General features: G+C 41.2%; 3 protein-coding genes across 9 annotated transcripts in view; 2 read left to right on the forward strand and 1 right to left on the reverse strand.

The window, feature by feature from the left end:
- ATXN7L1 (ataxin 7 like 1) overlaps window positions 1–4,918 on the forward strand; it is a 120,607-nt gene extending 115,689 nt beyond the window's left edge. For all 6 annotated transcript variants that reach the window (XM_048301508.1, XM_048301509.1, XM_048301506.1 and 3 more), the window contains 2 exons: window positions 978–3,860; window positions 4,753–4,918. The gene's annotated coding sequence lies outside the window, so the exon portion shown is untranslated. The remainder of the gene's footprint in view (window positions 1–977; window positions 3,861–4,752) is intronic.
- Window positions 4,385–6,194, forward strand: EFCAB10 (EF-hand calcium binding domain 10). 2 transcript variants are annotated; one of them, XM_048301519.1, is made up of 5 exons: window positions 4,385–4,636; window positions 4,753–4,917; window positions 5,194–5,278; window positions 5,633–5,693; window positions 5,797–6,194. In XM_048301519.1, the coding sequence occupies exons 1-4, from the start codon at window positions 4,537–4,539 to the stop codon at window positions 5,673–5,675; spliced, it is 393 nt and encodes a 130-aa protein (XP_048157476.1). In that variant the 5' UTR covers window positions 4,385–4,536; the 3' UTR covers window positions 5,676–5,693; window positions 5,797–6,194. The 2 variants fall into 2 exon arrangements, with proteins under 2 accessions (XP_048157476.1, XP_048157477.1); XM_048301520.1 differs by lacking the exon at window positions 5,633–5,693 and having other exon boundaries at window positions 4,394–4,636.
- Window positions 6,195–6,871: 677 nt separating this feature from the next.
- On the reverse strand, window positions 6,872–17,953 carry RINT1 (RAD50 interactor 1). Its single transcript, XM_048301513.1, has 14 exons — window positions 17,678–17,953; window positions 16,439–16,634; window positions 16,041–16,282; window positions 15,698–15,871; window positions 15,471–15,620; window positions 14,203–14,359; window positions 12,261–12,371; window positions 11,847–12,072; window positions 11,097–11,234; window positions 10,162–10,361; window positions 8,743–8,957; window positions 7,916–8,096; window positions 7,714–7,832; window positions 6,872–7,113 (listed from the first exon to the last, which is right to left on the reverse strand). Exons 2-14 carry the CDS (start codon window positions 16,613–16,615, stop codon window positions 6,900–6,902), a joined length of 2,304 nt encoding a protein of 767 aa, XP_048157470.1. The 5' UTR covers window positions 16,616–16,634; window positions 17,678–17,953; the 3' UTR covers window positions 6,872–6,899.
- Between the last annotated feature and the right edge of the window lie 489 nt (window positions 17,954–18,442).

Here is an 18,442-nt window from a genome sequence, read left to right on the forward strand (position 1 = left end):
CCAACAAGGGCTCTTACTGGTAACTCTGCTTTTACAAAGTACTGTCCTTGTGACTACTGTTTGAGTGGATGTGTGGATTTGCATTCAAGTACAGGAGAAGACTGGGGTTACTCTTTAGAAACACAAACCTTTGGAGATGCATAATCCATACTTACCTCTGCTTCCTAACTGCATGCCCACTTTTTTGTTGCTCAAAATGTCTGTTTGGACTGTGTGGTGTCAGAGACACTGCGGCGATGGAGGTGGATCTCTGATCTCCCCCACCCTGTGTAGTGTGAACTCATTCTACAGATACTGCTAGAATAAAAGCATCTGTGCTTTGAAGAGCGGTGGGCTCAGAGCCACACTTAAACAGATAAATATACTGTATATTTCAAAAAATGCAGGCTCCTGCTCAAGTAACTTCTTTTTTCCCCTTTGCCTTCAGCAGGAGTCCAACCATAGTCCCAGGAAATCAGTTTTGTGGCTTTTCAGCCAACTGAGAAGTGGACAGTTCTGTAAGACAGCAAAGTCTCCTGATATCAAACTAGCCTTTTTGTGACAGATTCTTACTTCTCCTTGACTCAGAAATGTAATTCCTGATTTATTTTTTTCCCAGTACATGATTTCTGATGGTAGGTTTAGCCTTTATTTCGCAGCTGACTGGTTGCAAGAAAAAGCCAACATTCGCAGCTTAGACTGATAACTACAGGCTCTCGTTCTTGTGGAGAGGACTGGGATGGCACAAATGCTGATCCAGCTACTTCTGTAGTACATCAAGGACAATTTTTTGACAGAATGGCTCAACAAGCCGAGTGGGGCTATGCTAGACATGCTGCTCACACATAAGGAAGGGCTGCTGGGAGCACTGACACTGGTGGCAGCCTTGGCAGCAGCAACTACAGGATAGCAAAGCTTAAGTTTCTGAGGGAAGTGAGGAAGATAAATAGTTGAATTACAACCCTGGAATTCAGGAGAGCAAACTTTGTCTCCTGCAGACATTTTGCTGGCAGAACCCCACAGAAGACTGCCCTGATGGGCCCAGGAGAGCTAGCTGAAGCACAGGAACAGTCCATTCTGATCCGCTGGAAGCTGAGCAGACATGGGAGAAGGCCAGCATGGCTGAATGGAAAGCTCCTGACTAAGTCAGAGGCAAAAGGCAAGTACACAGACTGTGGAAGGAGGGGTGGGCTACCCTAGAGGAATAAAGACTGCCTAGGCATGCTGAAACAGAAGCAGGAAAGCCAAAGCTTAGCTGGAGTTGGAATTAGTGAGGGATGTGAAAGACACTTTCAGTACATTAACATGGAAGGAAAAGTAAGTAAAATGTGGGCCCCACTACATGGAGTAGGTGACCTGGTGACAGAAGACAGAGGGAAGTGGTGGAGGTATACTCATTGCTGCCTTTGCTTCAGGTTTTAACTGGAGAGGTCTGTGCTCAGAGCTTTGGACACAGTCTGGACAGTGAGGTACTATCCCCAGGCTGTCTGAGGGAAAGACTGCTTATCCTGCATTTATAGAAGCCTGTGGGAAAAGATGGGCTTGATTCAAGGATGCAGGCTGATACCATTACCATGTAGCTGAGCACTGGAACACAGACCAAATGATGTTGTGGAATCTCCATTCTGGAGACAACAAAAACTTGACAAGGCTGTGAACAACCTGAGCTGGTCTTTGAAATTAACCCAGTTTGAGGAGGAAAGGGAGTTGACCACATGATCTCCAGAGGACCATTCCAACTTAATTATTCTGATGATCTATACAGTAAAAACAACAAAAAAAAATGGTTCTGGCTGTTGACTTAATTAATACTCAGAAGCTCAGTATTTCTGTAGTTAAGCACTTTCCTCTGTAAATGTATAGTGTAAAATCCCCTGATGAGGAACTCACCTGTATCTTGGAAGTCCTTGGGGACACAGAGAGGGAAGGTGCAGTGGAACTTTTCCAAAGCAGGTATAGCAATGGCAGGACCTATCCCTACAGCTCACTGTTTCCCAGCGTCCATGCTGAGGAGCAGCAGAGGCAGGTAAAGCCTTAAGGGAGCTGCTCTCAGCAGCTGTGTGCACAGGAAGCCTATGACACACCATGGGATCTTTCCCAGATCATATTGCTCCTGTCTTTCCCACAGCCCAAGACTTGAGTCTTCTGACATTCACATTTGAAAGAATATGTCTATCTGCCTGTTTTCCCCTGCAAGACAAATGGTTGTTCTGGAACCAGCTGCATATCTGACCTGCAGTCCCTGTTTCTCTTCATGACAACTCTTAACAACTCACTGTAGTCTATTTAGTCCTATTAAATTAGATGAAAGGCTTAAATTACTAATGATATTCTGTAGAAGGCTCAGCTTCTGTCACAACAGGTATTAAGCCTTTTGAACAAATCCAATTTATATAACCAGAACACTTTAGACAGATGAAAATAATTTGGTCCTTCAGCTCTTTATTAAAACTCATTTAGTAGCATCTCTATAATGGAACCAGAATACTTTCAGATGTTTGTCAAATCCTGTTTTTCTCAGCCACCACAAGTTCAATTTCTCCTATAGTAGCTCATTAGAGCTCCTCACAAATTATCCTGGACTATGATACTTTTAGGATTCATACATATAGCTGGTACTATCATTATATGAACTGAGGATAATAATTTATTACATAAATAATAAATACATTATTCATTATCAGAATATTTTTTCAAGTAAATAAATTGTGCTTCCTTAATAGTGAAATAGAATTTTAAAAAATACATTTCTAGTTATAAATCAATTGGGGTTTGCTCTGTTTAGTGTTTTTTTTAAACCATTCCTCAGGGAAACACATTTAAATCTGTAATTCCTGTGCTTATTCTTAAAATTTTAGCCTTAACGTGTATTTCATACTGGTTATCTTTGCTGACCACTAAAGGAGAAACATCCTTTTCCAAATGCTGGTTTCCTTGACCCAAACACTGACCTACCTACCAGTATTTCACTTGCTCCTTCTTTTCCTGTCAATCTTCCTATCCTTAGGTTCTCATTTTCAATAATGTATTTTCCATACCTTTATTTCTCCTCTGCTGACCATCTCTTCTCCTGTTTGTACTTCACATTTCAATCTACACTTCCTCCTATGACTCTTTTTTAGGAAAAAATTTTGCAAATGCTTTGCACACTCTGCAGAAAGGCATAAAAAGACAAATGCAGGAATGGATTGAGTAACTATGGGATGTTTTACTTAGGAAAAGGAGGTTTACATCACTGCCTGCAACTGTCACAGGAGGCAACTGTTAGAAACCTACAGCTCCTCTAGCCCTCATTGAGACTCAAAGCAGGTAGCATAGTCAGTTTAAAATACTAGAGCATACAGACAGCACATGGCTGTACAATCTCTGCAGCTTTGGATGCTGCCTTTCTCCCACTTTATCTAAGAAAAAATAAGTGAATTCTATTAATGTCTTAGATATTTTAATTTTGGCAAATAGTTAAATATATTTAGTGCTACACTTTTCACAGGAATATTATTCTTCTTTACTATATGCTCATTTATCATTGCCTGGTTTTATTTGATGGCAGATAGTTATATCTTTGTAGATTTCCTTATTTTTTTTTTAGTGGGATGCTTTACTTGATTATCTTTCTCCTACTAATAATGGGTAGTACAGTCAAAATCTTCTTTGATGTCTCTTCTCTGTTTGCATAGGCTATGCTGCAAGGCTCAATAGTGGTTTTAAAATGTAAACTCTCTTACTCTCAGTTGCTGGCCACTGGTTTTGCACCTCACACGGGTGTGGAACACTGGGAACATCCTGGCATCCCCGCACACCTCGGGGATGAACCAGGACTGTACCTGCGGAGCGGTGAGAAGTGAAGGTGGTACCGCCGGTGGAAGGAAACGTGACTGGAGGTGAGAACACAAAATCACAAAATCCTTAGGGTTGGGAGGGACCCCTGGAGATCATGCCGTCCAGGCATGCCAAGGCAGGGTCACCTGGAGCAGGTGACACAGGAACGCATCCAGGCAGGTATGGAACGTCTCCAGAGAGGGAGACTGCGCGACCGCCCTGGGCAGCCTGTTCCAGAGCTCTGCCACCCTCAACATAAAGAAGTTCCTCCTCATATTGAGGTGAAACTTCTTGCGTTTTGTTTTATGGCCATTGTTACCCGTCCTGTCGCTGGCACCATCGAAAAGAGTCTGGCACATCCTCTTGGCACCGGCCTTTGAGATAGTTATATATGCAGTGGGAGGGGACATCATTAGTCTTCTCCAGACTAACAGGCCCTCAACACCGGCATACGTGTTAAAACCTACCGCGTGTAATTTGCTTTCCCCACGAACCAACGCAGAGCCGGTGCCCTGCCGGAGCGAGGTGTGTCTGTTCCGGTGCTAACGTGACGACTTCCAGGACAGTCAGTTTTCTCTTCCCCCTTCCTGCCCGCCTCAGCGGAGCGTCCCACGGCAGGAGCCGCTTGAGGGAGCGCCGGCTCCCCACGTCCCGGTTCTCTGCGGGCTCCTCTGCTCACCATCCTCCCGCTGGTCCCGCGGGTCCCGGTGCCGCCTCACGCCGCCCCGGCACCGCGGGATGGCGGCGGGCGAGGAGCAGAGCCGCGAGTACCTGCGGAGGCACCGGCTGCCCGAGCTGCTGCACCGCCTCGGAGCGCTGCTGCTCTTCCACCGCCCCGGTGCGCACGGGCCCGGCCCCGCCGAGAGCGGGGAGGCCGCGGGGGCAGCGGGGCTGCGCGGCCTTCGCTCCCCGGCTGAGGGCCCGGTGCCCGCGGGCAATCTGACCTCGTTGCAGAAAAGCCACGCGAGTTCCTGATCCAGGTGCTGGAGAGGGTAAAGGCTGGGAGACGAGCCGAGGGCGAGTACCCGTTCCTCATGGACGAGGCCAACGTGGACGCCATGTTCAGCCTGCTGGATGTCCTAGGCCAGGGCCACATCAGGCCAGCGCAGTACAGGGAAGGTGCGTCCACCTGCACCCCAGCGAACTGTTTGCTTGCACAGAATTATTAAAATAGTTTCAAAGTTACCTATCTGTACACTTCAGAATTATCCACACACCTCCCCACACAACCTGGAACTTGGAAAGTTTAAAAAGTTACTTGTGGTTAAGTTTCCTATGTTTAAGTTACATGTTGTTACGCTACACACGTTTACCTTTTGTTAGATCTAGGCACCTTTAAATTTAAATTTTTCTTTCCAAAGGCTTGCATAAGAAATTTTCTTTTGTTAACTTTAGCTCTTAAAACTTTGGGACTGAGCACTGAGGATTTGGAGCTAGATGATGATGTGAATATCACACGGGATGTATTCAAGGAAGGAATGTAAGTTTAATTGAAGTTGTGGGTGTTTTGGTTTTTTTGTGGGGTGCATATGCATAGGAGATACTTTACTGAGATTTATTTACAAAGCTACATAATTAAAGGACTTGCTGGTTTAAGCTTGACTGTGTCACTTTGCATTGCAAAATTTAAAAAAGGTCAGTTATTTCCTGACCTTCTTCCCTTGCTGTGATTCAAACTCCATGCCCTCCACCACCTCAGTTCCAGGATCCTCTCGCAGGAGACCTCTCACAGTACCTGCCCCTCAGGTCAGAGTGAAGGTCACCAGGCAGCCCAGGGGTTAAAATACTGATCTGGAAATGTGGAACTGTGAGGCCCTGTTGTTTTCTTTGTCAGGGCTGGTACCACAGCTGGAGATGAAATAGGTTCGCAGTTCTAATAATTTCTCATAGTCAAGGTATGGTTCTAGGAGCAATTTTTAAGTAACTGTTGCAATCACTGAAAGGTACTGAACTAACTATCCTCCTTATCTAACTAGAGATTTTCTTTTTCTGTCTTAGGAAGAAAAAGATGCTGGAGAGCTGGTCTGTGTATTAGTTTGAGCACTGGTCTTCTATATATATTAAAAACAGACATCTTCCCCAATTTTTCTTCTGGTTTGTCAGCTGTGAAGTCGATTTTAAGCAGTACTCTTTTTCTCATCTTCTCCACCCTTCAGAGGAGCAATCAGCTGAAAAGGACAAATGACAAGAACTCATTCATGTCTAGCAGGCACTGGAGGGAGTATCATTAAGAACTGCTGTTCTTAATATAATTAGATGGTTTAAAAAAAAAAGTAGAGCTCTCTTATGCACGTGAAATAGTATTTTGGAGTTTTCCTCCTTCAGGTTACAGTTTACAGTAAAGGATTGTTACCTGTTGGCGCATTACCACTGAATAAAATTAAATTGATTTTTGGGCTTGTGCTGTGTTTTGGTTTTTGTTTGGTTGGGTTTTTTGTTCGTTTGTTTGCTTGCTTTTAAAGAAAAAACAACAAGTTATGACAAATGTCCACAGGTAAGGGTAGGTAGCACTTCCAACTGGTATTTTCAAACTTAGCACACACTATGCAATTTATAAGGAGAAACTTTTAAAAAAATTAAGATATAGTCTCATATAGGAAAAAAAAACTTAATTTGTATGAAGAAAACAGTGACATATTCCTTCCTTCTGCATTGATTATATACATTTTAATACAGAACATCCATTACCTGGAATTTGGAGATGTAAAACATCTGTTTTTAACTGAAGGCTAACCAGTTCATAGGGAAGAGTAGCCCACGTTGTACAAAAATGCATTTACACTGTAAATACTACGTGTTCCTCCGAAAGATACAGCAAACACTGACAAGGCAGACTATTCATTAGAGATGAACACAGTTTCAGCTTCCAAATGCAATGGCAAGGTGGCCATGGAAAATAAGATCTGCACAGTTCAACACCAAGGCAGTAGCATTTGGAATTTTTTTTTTTGAACTGTACAGAATAAGGCATAAGTTTAGATTAAAACAATCTCTCAGTATACAGAAATTAAAAAATAAGTACATTACAAGATATTTGCTTTGCGTTTGCTTGGAATAAATAATCTAGACCAAGTTATTAAACACTTCTGAAGAAGAAGTCTTTATTTTCCTGTATTTGGCCAACTAGCTCTCAAATTAAGAAGAATCTCAACATCCCTTTGAGCCAGTTTATAAAGTCCAAGTTCATTTAGTGCTGCTGTTGCAGATGGCTGGCTTGGCTTTGATGGTTCATTTTCTGAAGCTGACTGTAGGACGTCCTTCAGAAGCAAGGCAGAGCCAATATTCAGGTTCAGGATAATGCAAGCTTCTTTTATGCTAGAGGAAAGGTTACATGGATTAATGTAAGCAGCACAAATTTAAGTATAACAAAAAAACCTTCCATGCTCCATGTTGGTCTAAAAATATTCAGATTTCAGCCCCAATTAGCCAAGGAGTTTGATGCTGGACTCTTTAGGAGACTGTGGGCTAGTGAAAAAGACCAACCACAAAGAAAGTAGCAGCTTCTCATCCATGACAGCATCTAGACTGCTATACAAGGCAATCCTAAGAAGCAACATAGTTTTTAGTCCTTCTTCTAACAATAAAGTTTGTTGTGTTGTAACTGTATCTTTAACTAGTTTCTTTGGCCCCAGTTTCAGAGCTTTGTGCTACTTAATATTCCTTCCACAAGTTAATCTATCTAGACATCCTGACTGCACAAAATACTCCAGGACACATGCCACAATCTGTTGCTGTCTGAGCACATGCCACAGAATCAACTTTCCTAGTTGAAAACATCAGAACCATGAATGATCAATACATTTAAAGTGTGGATCAAAACTAACTGTGAAAAAATCTTGGTTTTAAGTAAAACACTTGTCATTCTCTGGACACTCACTTTTGAAATACAAATAGATCAGAAGTTTGCCTACTTACTGCTTGAAGTAGTTTTCTGGCCTCTTGCAGTAGTGTGAAAACAAGGGGAACAAATTCCGACTCATGTCAAACTGGAGTTGTGCTGCTCCTCCTTCATTGAAATGATTTGCCATAATGATCTACAAATACAAAGAGGGGCATCTGCTGTTTAAGCCAGTCCCTGACACCTACACAGCATTGCACAGGTCACACTGATACCCACTTCCTGATAGATGTACAGATCCACTTTCTCTGCAAGCATTTGCCAGAAAGTTTTGAACAGAGAGTGGCAGAGCTGCTGCTCCAGTTGTAGCAAACGGTCTCGCAGTGTCTGCAACATTGGGCATGCTGTGCTCGACAAAGACATCACTGCTTGCTCTGCTTGAGAGGGCAAAGACAACCACCTGAAAGAAACCATTGCACTGCAGTCATTAGAATGAAATAACTCATTACAACAGCTGAAGCTAAAATTGTCCTTAAAAAAAATCTTACCCATTTACAATGTTTCAGAGGCAGTGCTTTCCCATTTCTAATCTAAAAGTTATCAGTCTAATGCTATGTTTGAATTTCATTTAATATTAAACTCATGCTTTAGTTATAAATCTCTGAACATGTCATTCTAGGGAATCCCATCTAATCTGGAAATCACTGAGTTCTATTCGTTTTAGGAAGTACTTCAGAAATTCTACTCAGGAGAAAATACTCAAGAAGCCCTAGGAGTCTGTGAAAACAGAATAGTTGTGACAGGCCATTTTGCATAAAATCTTCAATACTACTATGAAGAAAATAATTCCTGTTCAAAATGGAAAACTAGAACAATCCAGAATTTTTCCTAGGGTGGAACTACTTTAGAAAACATATCATGACAACAGTCCTAAGGTAAGAATCAGGAGAATTTTCCAGAACTTATTGCCCTGCAGCTTTCCTACTCAGGAAAAGAAATATTGCCTATTATTTATTCTTGCCTTTACTGACCTCAGTATTTTTAACACGAAACAATACTGTAATATGGGAAGAGATTAAACAAAGAGATTAAACAAACAGAATCACCTCTCTTTTTTGTAGAGCTTTGCAGCATCTTTGACCTCTCTGAAGACATGATCTACTTGTCGTGTCAGCATGTCGTGCTTCAGGCGCTCCAGGAGGTTGATCATGTCATCAAAGACCGAGCTCTCCATGGACGCCAGCTGTCCCAGCTGGAGCTGGCTCACGGTGTCACTTTCTGCATGAACCTCCAGCTCAGCCTGCTGCAGCTGCAAGAAGAACTAGGCAAACAAAACCAGAGAGGAACACCACAAAAAATGGTTATCCCTTGAACTTTTCAGTGGTACTTTGTTAGGCACAGCTCTAGAAAAGCCTCTCCTGGCACATTTATAAAATTAAAAATTTAAGATTTTGAAAACATTTTCTTATCTTTCCCTGTGGTCCTGACTTAGTCAAAAACAAAACATGGTGGTTTAATTCTAGTGATGGAACTGATACAGGTTTCAGATACAACAACAGATAGGTAAAGGGAACACATCTAAAGAAATACTGAAAAGATATTTTAAGATTGCCAGCAGCATGCTTTTAAAAAACCCTACCTTGACCTCTTTAAGATTTGGAAAAGTAAACTTGAATTGTAATTTTTAGCAATGATTATTCATTGAATCATAAATTTACTGTGCTGACAACAGCAAGAAAATGAATCGAGTTTAACAAGTTTAATGTGACATTGTGGTAACAGCGTATTGGTTTTGCTTTTAAGCAGATCAAGACACTGTAGTAGATGCAGTTACACAACATGAAGGCTGCTGTCCTATCACAGCAAGATTATCCCCTGCTAGAGCCACAGCTTCCTGTGAAGACAGTAAGAATTTGGAGGCTGCCCACAGCACACACAATATCTTATTCTGCACACTCTGTGTGTAACAGGTTTTTTGACCATTAGCACCAATATCCATAGAAAAGCTGGAATTCTGCACTAGGCCGTGCTGCCACCAGGCTGTTGTATAGCAGTCACTGATTCCCAGTTATCAGTGTGGCCTTTCTGGGCCACAGCTGAACTGTGTTGCAACACAGATAACCCACACTGGATCTGGCTAAGCTCTCCTGCCAAGGGAGGAGTTCAAGGACCAGGCAAAGGCTGCTGCTCTGGTTCAGAGATCTCCAAAATCAATTCACTTTTTTTTTTTACAATAAAACACATGTAAAAGAGACTACTTTTTTTTGGTCTCTTCAGATTATTCCATTTTCCAGGCTCTCTCTGCATTTCCCTAGAAAGTTTATAATTAGCAGCTTAGACCTCAATAACCTGTCCTTATTTATACATCTTTTACTAAATCTGAATTTATATCTCATTTTACTTTTTCAGTAATTCATTCTCCTGAATACACCTAAAAAGTGCTGAAAATAAAATGTTTGTTACGAAACAAATATCCAAAGTCCATTTTAAAATCTCTTTTTTCCTACAGAAGAATAATTACTTACTACATTGTCAGCCCAGTCTGCCAACACTGTTGCTATATAATTAACAGCATTAAGGATTGCACAGTATCGGAATCCTAAGGAAGCTCTTGTCTCTTCCTTCATTACTTGAGTTAATCGTATCCTGAAATCATCAACTAACTCCTTCTGTAGGCCTAGGAACTGTAGTTTTCTGGAAGCTGTTGGAAGATTCTTATACCTGTCTGGAAAGACATTAATTAAATGTTTTTAGGCTTTTCAAACTAAATAAAAACTTTTCAAAAAGAAACATTACAGGCATCTTATTGTACCACCTTACGCCTATGAGAACATCATATAGTCAGTATTTAAATGTCAGTATTTAAAACAGCTGATATATCAATGATTTCAGGGAAGCTGCTCATGCAAAAGCTAAACATGCAAAGAAACTACTTCCTTCCCCCTCCTGATTCCATGAGCAGTTTGTATTCTAACACTTGAAGCAATGTGTGATTATACCGCACCCTCCAGTGTGGCCCCTAATGCGTCCTCACAAGAGAAAGCAAGCCACGGAAGAAGCAATTTAGTGTCTCCTGAAAACATACCTGCTCTTATGTTCTGTTGCAAAAAGGGAGAAGTTATTTAATAGCTTCTGAATTGTTACAGATTTAAAATGAGTGTCAGGATTTATTACAGAATTGCAACAAATTATATTCTGCCAAGCGAGAAAAAACATGGTAAATATCACATGTGTACTTTTAATTATTATTTTGTAAACATGTCACTAGCTCAAGATTATTCATGTGTTAGTGTCCAAAATACAAAACAAACAGGATGCTTTTATTAAACTGCAAACACCACAACTTTGCAACATTATTTGGTGACTGCTGCTGACAGTAAATATTTAGTAAAGAAATATGTTAGCTGAAGGTTTTTTACTATTCATTACAAACAAGAGCAATGCCCATAGATACAATTACCTGTTATAACTAACAAGAGAGTCATAAAAGTTTCAGCACAGTCTGGAACTTTCATTTCATCTACATCAGTGATATCTTCATACTGTGATATCCATGCAGCCTCTGATGAAAGCATAGAGTCCATTTTCTGAAGAGCAACTGAAATGCACAAAACTTTTAAGTTTTGAATTTTAAAAAAATTCCAACAAAAACCCCTCTAAAATATATTAACATAAAAGCCTTACCTTTACTATGTTAAATATTGCATTTTCAGGTTATAAAAACTACTGACAACTCATTTCATACAAAACCAGCTTCAATGTATCTGCATTTACAACACTATTAACAGAGTTAAATGTCAGAATTGATTGGGGGGGTTGGTTTTGTTTTGGTTTTTTTTTTGGTAATAGTTGCCTTGCTCCTTTCCAATATATTTCTTCTTCATTTCTCAAAAACTAGTAACTCTCCCTTATTTCAATTTAATGTCCCTCTCTGTTTGCACACACCTAACATTTGTCTAAAAATAAGCCTACCTGATAACATAAAGCTTAGGGGCAAGAGTCCTACAAAATACAGAAGCACTGTTGAAACCTAATCAATTTTTATTCAGAATAATTACAGAGCATAAAAATACATATGCTTTTGGCAGTAGCCCTGTCCAAGTTGAGAAGGGTAGCTGTGTAAGCTACTTGAGAAGGGTAGCTGTGTAAGCAGACACATACTTTCTGATTGTGCAATATAAAGGCCAACAAAATCCACTGGAAGTCTTACATTTTTTTTCCACTGTTAGCCACCTTTGGAAGCAGGATTCTTCTGACAGAATATGCATGCAACTGGGAAAGCTGCTGAGATAACCATGAATGCTGTACAACTCTCTCTCAAACAGAAGTACCTCATCCACAAGGTGACAAAAGAGTGTATCATCATACAACAGGCAGGGAATATCAGCAGCCAACTTCTCCAAAATCAGCATTACTAGAGCACGAGAGAATTCAAGCTTTGGAAAGGAAAAAAGTCAATGTCAGAGATAGGAAATACTGACACATGCAAACATGTACACAACCAACTGCTACTAGACTAAGTCTCACCACATACAGATTTCAGTGGAAATGGGCTTACACACATATCTATCGGAAGTTGACTTAGTTATTATATTCACATTTAAAAAATCATTTAATTGCTTACCCCAGCATTCACTGAAGATCCTGCCTTTTCCAGTATTGGCTGGATTTTGTCATCAAGAAACTTGGAATGATTTCCAATCCACATAAGTACTTGTGTTAAATACCACTCAGGCTTATTTAAAAAAGAAAAAAAATTATTAAATGCATCCAAACAACATTTATTCAAGTGTTATTAGTATTTTAGGACAAATTTCTAAAAATACTGCTCTCTTTCCCGGCCTTCTCTTGATCTCAGGTCACACAAGCCTTTCACTGTTTTACTTAGCTTTCATTTATATAAAAGCATTATCGGAAAAATATTTCTGGATTTTCATTGTCTTAAATGTACCAAATATTGTCTCTCAAGCAAAAGCTCCATTTTTATTTCCCCTTTCTCTACTGCTTTCTCAGTCAGGAGAGCCTTGTTTCTGCTTCATATACTTCTGTTCTCCCATGTGGCCTTTATTTCTTGGTACATCAAAAAGGATGCTCTCCTGAAAAAAGCTCTGCTCTTACTGTTATTGTACCTAACCTCAGCCCCACCCTCCCCCTAGAAGTGGGGAATCTATCACCTTCTCATTTCATTTTTTAATGCCTTTAAGCTTTTTCAGTTTCCACAAAAATTCCACGGGCTGCAGGTTTTGATGAACGCTTACTTCAGTGTTAGTGCAACTGGAAGCAGTTCCTATTTTCTTCATTCCCAACAGCCAAGTGAGTGCTGAGGTGCACTCACATTTTTTGTGTCTGTTTCTCACCTCTGTATTCATTTTCATTTGTGTCATTAATTTTAGCATGCTTGAGTTGTTGGGTTTAACACTCCTTCCCCAACTGGGCAGGGTCATTGTGAACTCTGAGCCTCTCCTCTGAAATACCTGTAACCCTGTCCAGGTTGCTGTCTTTCAAGTATTTTACATTGGTATTTTCTTTATTGCATTATCCAAGTAATTACTCAAAAAAAAAAAAAAAAAAAACCAACAACAAAATCCCAACCCAACAAACCCAACCCAAATTTCAGCAAGGCCCTGTTGAAATACCTTCCTGATCTGACACTAGATTACCTGTAACCTTTTCTTGACAAGTTCTTATTTTTAAAATAGTTTTTCACCTATTGTTGTTTGCAAATTTTATGTCTTGAACATATTTTTTCCATTTGCTTTTTAAATAATTTTGTTCATATCTAAAACACCTCTTTCCCACTAACATACACAACAGTATTTTTAAAAGCTCTGTAGTAACATCTATCAAGATTGCAAATGTATTTAGATTTACACAAGATGGTGATCACAAGCAGATTTGTGCAACTGGACAGTTATAAAACATGTCCCAAACTTTGCTCCAGATGTATTACGGTGGCATTAATGCAATGAAACCCATTCCAACACTAATTCTCAGAGAAAAATCCTCTGTATTTGAAGGCAATTCACACAAAAAGTGAGTCAGTTTCCAACTGGTAAACTCGGCATCTCTTGTTTTATGTCAATTAAAAAATTCAACCCATTAAAAAAAATTATTATTTAACAGTGCCTTTAGACTAATCACATTTCATATCCTACCTGCAGAATCCAACATTTTCAGTTACATGAAGGCAAAACACAATACCAAAACTCAAAGTCACAGCCTTTGAGCTCAAGAAATAGAGAGCAGTGCAAAACCATTTGCAACAAGACACAGGAAATTAATCAAAACTTGTGAACTGATGGGAGTCCGTCTGAGATTGTAATAATGCTTTATTTAGAAGGATCTGGGCAAGGGAAAAACATTGCCTCGCCCAGAGAAAACGCCTGTGCCTCTGGCAGGTCTCGAAGTGCTATCTCGATGTCTCTCCACACTTAGGTAGGCACAAGAACCACACAATTTTGAAGAATCCTAATTCTGGAAAGTGTGAAAGCTATACAATTTAAACACAGCAATCCAACTGTTGATTGCAAAACCATTTAGAAATGTCAAACCATTTTCTCCCATACCTTGTTTAGAACATTGGTTTGTTTATTTCCAGTGAAATGATACTTGAATCTTTTCTGAAGAGGATTCAGCATGATCTGTATCGGGAGGACAACTGGTGGTGAAGGGGGTAAAGAGTACTTCTCCGGCAATTGTTTAGGTTTGGTTAACAGCTCATCTCTAAGTTTGACAGTCAAGGATGGACTTAAGTGTTGAATTACCCCAACATCGTCATTTCAATAGAATGTGCTTATAAAAATGAACACTGCTTAGTTCGACACCATTGACTGAAGGCAGTATTATGAAAACAGTGAAATTCCTCAAATATAAAAGATATTTCAAAATATTCCACTTTATGTAATATTTAATATAACTCAGGCCTTTAGGGATTATTTATTCAATGACAATACAAGTCCCTTAAGTCAGTTTAATTTGGGAAACTTTTAGGAATCCAGCAAACCACCATTGTCAGAAACCAACACAGTGGCTGTCCAAGAGACACACTTATTCATATTTGTTAAAGGAGGATAAAGACTCCTGGGATTAATAAATGCAACACATGATTTCCTGTTTTCATGTAATGGATTTAAGTGAGCCACTCTGCCAAACCAAAATTGTTACCAACTCAGGGTTGTGGACAATGGCCTTGCATCTTTCTACTACATGATAAAAGGGAAAAAAAAAAAAAAAAAAAAGGCAGCCACAGTCTCTCACACACAAAAAAGGCTTAGTTGAGCTTTAATTTTAACTAATTTTTGTGAATTATTTAATTCACAAAAATCGGGGACAGATTGAGCAGCAGTGCCTTCTGAACAACCTCAAAGTCTCCTTCCAAGACATGTATCTTTACTTTTCCCTCTTTTCCTTCTGTAGTGGGACACATTAAAGTGATTAAAGCTGTTTTCACAAAAGGCTATAAAATAAAAAGCATTAACTGTGTGTAATGAAACACACATCACCATTTTTTAATTAACATGCATGAGTAATGATACCAAGCAGGGTAAGGCCTGATCCTCATGCAACCTGAACTGCCAGCTATCATGAGCACTGGATCTGATGACTTGGAGTAAAAATGTTGCTACTGCCAAAAAGGACAAATTTGGCACTTGGCACTTTCTAAATGACAAAAAAACCCAAAGAAAAACCCCCACAACATTCTAATGTTAATACAAAGTAACATAAATTATCTTCCATCTTTAGGGAGAACAAAATTTTAAATAATTCTCCTTGAGAATGGGCATCTGTCACAGTTTTTACCCCTGCTAAAATACACAACAATTTAAAAGGATACGAGGTTTGCAGTTTCAGAAGCTGACAGAACAGCATCTCCAAGCTGTTGTACACATCAGGAGCGTTGGCTGGTGCAGCAAGGCCAAATGCCTGGGACTGAGGTGGTCCCACAAAGGGCCAGCGGAGCTGCACCAGCACCTCCTCAAAGTCACTGCAACACAAAGTAACCACTTGGACATGAATTTACAGTACAACGTGAAGATGAAGGAGTCACAGTAACTCTCTCACCTCGTCAATTTGTCCTTAAGGATTTTATGCCAGAATTTAACAGTGGATCTCACAAAAGCAAGAAGATGAGAACAAGATGACTCCTGAAGTTTAATATCCAGTTCTGCCATGCATGCTAGAGTACTGGCTGCCTCCGGAACATTGTTGGTCATCAGATACTGCTGAATGCTATCACTATAAAACACAGAGAAGTCAAGGCCAAATATTCATTAATGATAACAGAAAATAATCACTTGTATATTGAAAAGTAAAGACAAAACTTTCTTGCATTTAAAATACTTTAATAATGGGATAAACCAGGTTACCAGTCTCAGAACATATATACAGTACTCAGGAACTCTACCTCAGCTCTTCTATGCGACAAATCCATTTGAGGTAGGCCAGGTGTCGCTCGAGCTCTTCTACTTGACCAATCACTACATCGAGATCCTCCATCCATGGCTGAGCTTTCAGCAAGTGGCTATTGATGGACTCAGACAGAACAGTTTCTTCCTCTAGAAGCTGACTCAGAGACTTTTTGGAATCTTCTGCTTTCTTTAAGGCATTCTGAATTCTTTTAGGGACTTCCGATGAAACTGTAAGTACCTGCATTGACAGAGAAGTATTAGGGCAGACATAAAAACACTGCACTGTGTAGAGCAGTACCATTGAGATACTGATACATTTCATTTAGTTTCATATTCTTAATCAGTCATGCAGCATGTTAAGAAGAAGAAAAAAATAAAATAGAAAGATGCTTACCTGTTCTTCTAACTGCTTTTTGTTTTCAGATAGCTTTTCAATCAGGCTGTCTAGCTTCCCCAGGGAATCATAGTCATTTCCAAGTTCTCTTTCCAGAAATTCAGAAACATAGTAGGGAATATCACAGTGATCTAGATCTCTAGTGACTTCTTTCTCTCTAACAGCAATGCTTGCCATGTTTTCTTTCTCTGCAATACTGAGTATATAATTTCTAATTAGCCCACAGTAAGCACAAACAAATATAACCTATTGAGGAACAAAATTCCATGAAAAGCTGACAGTTCAATACAAACTGAGACTTAAATACCACATTCATGAATTATATCGCTTTAAGTGAGACAATTTGCTGGCTTAAGTCTTATCTGAGACCTGATAAAACCTTGCTTACATATCCAACTGGTGATTTATTATATATTAACTACTTAAGAGAAATACATCTGGATATTTCTTCCTTCCCCAAAAGCATTAATTTTATTACAATTAGTCCAATAGTTCATGCATATATAATATAGAAAACTTAATGAAAACTACAAAAAAAAAAAAAATTGTTAAATGCAATGGAAGATAATGTTCCACTTTACCTTTTCACAAGTTTAGGATATTTCAGAGATACCAACTCAAGTCTGATGTGTTACTAGCAAAGTATCCATGTGGGCCTTACAATGATTTGGAAAGTAAATGCATCACTAAAATATTTACTAGAAAAACCCACATGGTATAGCATAAAAGACACTTGCTGATCCACACAATTGGCAGCATCCAGAGAAAACCTGACATTGAGAGGATGTTCACAGTGAAACAAAAAAGGCAACAATGACAAGTGTTTGGCTAGTTCAATCCTCAATTTCTTAGTATCACTTTCAAAACAGTATTTAAAAATAAAAACCTATACACTTACACTTTATCTGCTACAAGCTTTAATTAAGCTAATCCCCCCTATTAAACTGACTACAGGAGTGACAAAGTGGTGCAGTTGATGAGCCAGAGTTGCAGAGGCAATAGAGAGCACCAGGGAGAACAAACTGGGTGACCAAGGGTGCTGCAGAGGAAGACGCGAATAAAGAAAACAAAATAGTAAAACTGCAGCAATATAGACATAATACGGCAGGAAAAAACTAGCCAAGCGGTGCTCTTTTCGTACTTAGAGGAAAGGATCAGGTTACAGGAGAGAGGAACAGGAGGAGTCTGGGCGCATCCCTTCCAGCAGCTGCCAGCTCAGCCCCGCGGCTCAGCACCCACCTCGGCCTGAGGGCCGGACCCTTCCAAGCGCCGGCTGAAGCCTCTGCGGGCTCCGGGAGGCTGCGGGCGAGGCGCCGCCGACCACGGCCTGAGCTGGGAGGCCAGGCAGCTCCTTAGCCCGGCGGCAGCTCGGCGAGCCCTTCCTTCCCCGCCACGGGCGCCGACCGACGAGCCGCCGCTTCCCCTCGCAGGATGGTGCCGAGAGGACGGGAAGACCGCGGGTGCCGCCGCCCAAAGCCCTCAGGGCACTCCCCGCGGGTCCCCGCGGCCGCAGCACCGCCCCCGCCGCGTCAGCGGCGCCGCAGATGACAGAGCGCGGGGCGCAGGCGCGGCGCCGCTCGGCGGCCCCGGTCCCCGCCTGCGGGGCCAGCCGCGTCCCGCCGGCTCGGGGGCTGTGCCCGCCCCGTGCTCCGAGGGACCCGGCCCGGGCAGAGCCGCGTCCCGCCGGCTTGGGGGCTGGGCCCGCCCCGTGCTCCGAGGGACCTGGCCCGGGCAGAGCCGCGTCCCGCCGGCTCGGGGGCTGGGCCCGCCCCGTGCTCCGAGGGACCCGGCCTTGCCGAGGCCCCTCACGGCCTCCCCGCCCCCTCCGCACACAGCCGGTGTGGCCGGCGCCATAACTTTGCATTTGGCTGAAAATACCAGGTCATTTTAGAACAGCTCCACAGTATTTTTTTTTTCCCAGCCGGAAGCCCGGATCATTATTCGCCCCCCGCCCCCAGCAGTGGACAGGGGACAGGCGCAAAGGAAGCACGCACTGATACACAC

This window comes from Corvus hawaiiensis, chromosome 4 (genome assembly GCF_020740725.1).
Source record: "Corvus hawaiiensis isolate bCorHaw1 chromosome 4, bCorHaw1.pri.cur, whole genome shotgun sequence".
Lineage (NCBI taxonomy): Eukaryota > Metazoa > Chordata > Aves > Passeriformes > Corvidae > Corvus > Corvus hawaiiensis.

Coding starts and splice junctions, on each gene's coding strand:
- EFCAB10 (XM_048301519.1), top strand. CDS start 4,537: ATGGCGGCGGGCGAGGAGCAGAGCCGCGAGTACCTGCGGAGGCACCGG. Junction 4,918..5,193: donor GCCAGCGCAGTACAGGGAAG/GTGCGTCCACCT, acceptor TGTTAACTTTAG/CTCTTAAAACTTTGGGACTG. Junction 5,279..5,632: donor GATGTATTCAAGGAAGGAAT/GTAAGTTTAATT, acceptor TTTCTTTGTCAG/GGCTGGTACCACAGCTGGAG.
- RINT1 (XM_048301513.1), bottom strand. CDS start 16,615: ATGGCAAGCATTGCTGTTAGAGAGAAAGAAGTCACTAGAGATCTAGAT. Junction 16,283..16,438: donor AAAAGCAGTTAGAAGAACAG/GTAAGCATCTTT, acceptor CTGTCAATGCAG/GTACTTACAGTTTCATCGGA. Junction 12,073..12,260: donor GATCTTCAGTGAATGCTGGG/GTAAGCAATTAA, acceptor TCCTTTCCAAAG/CTTGAATTCTCTCGTGCTCT.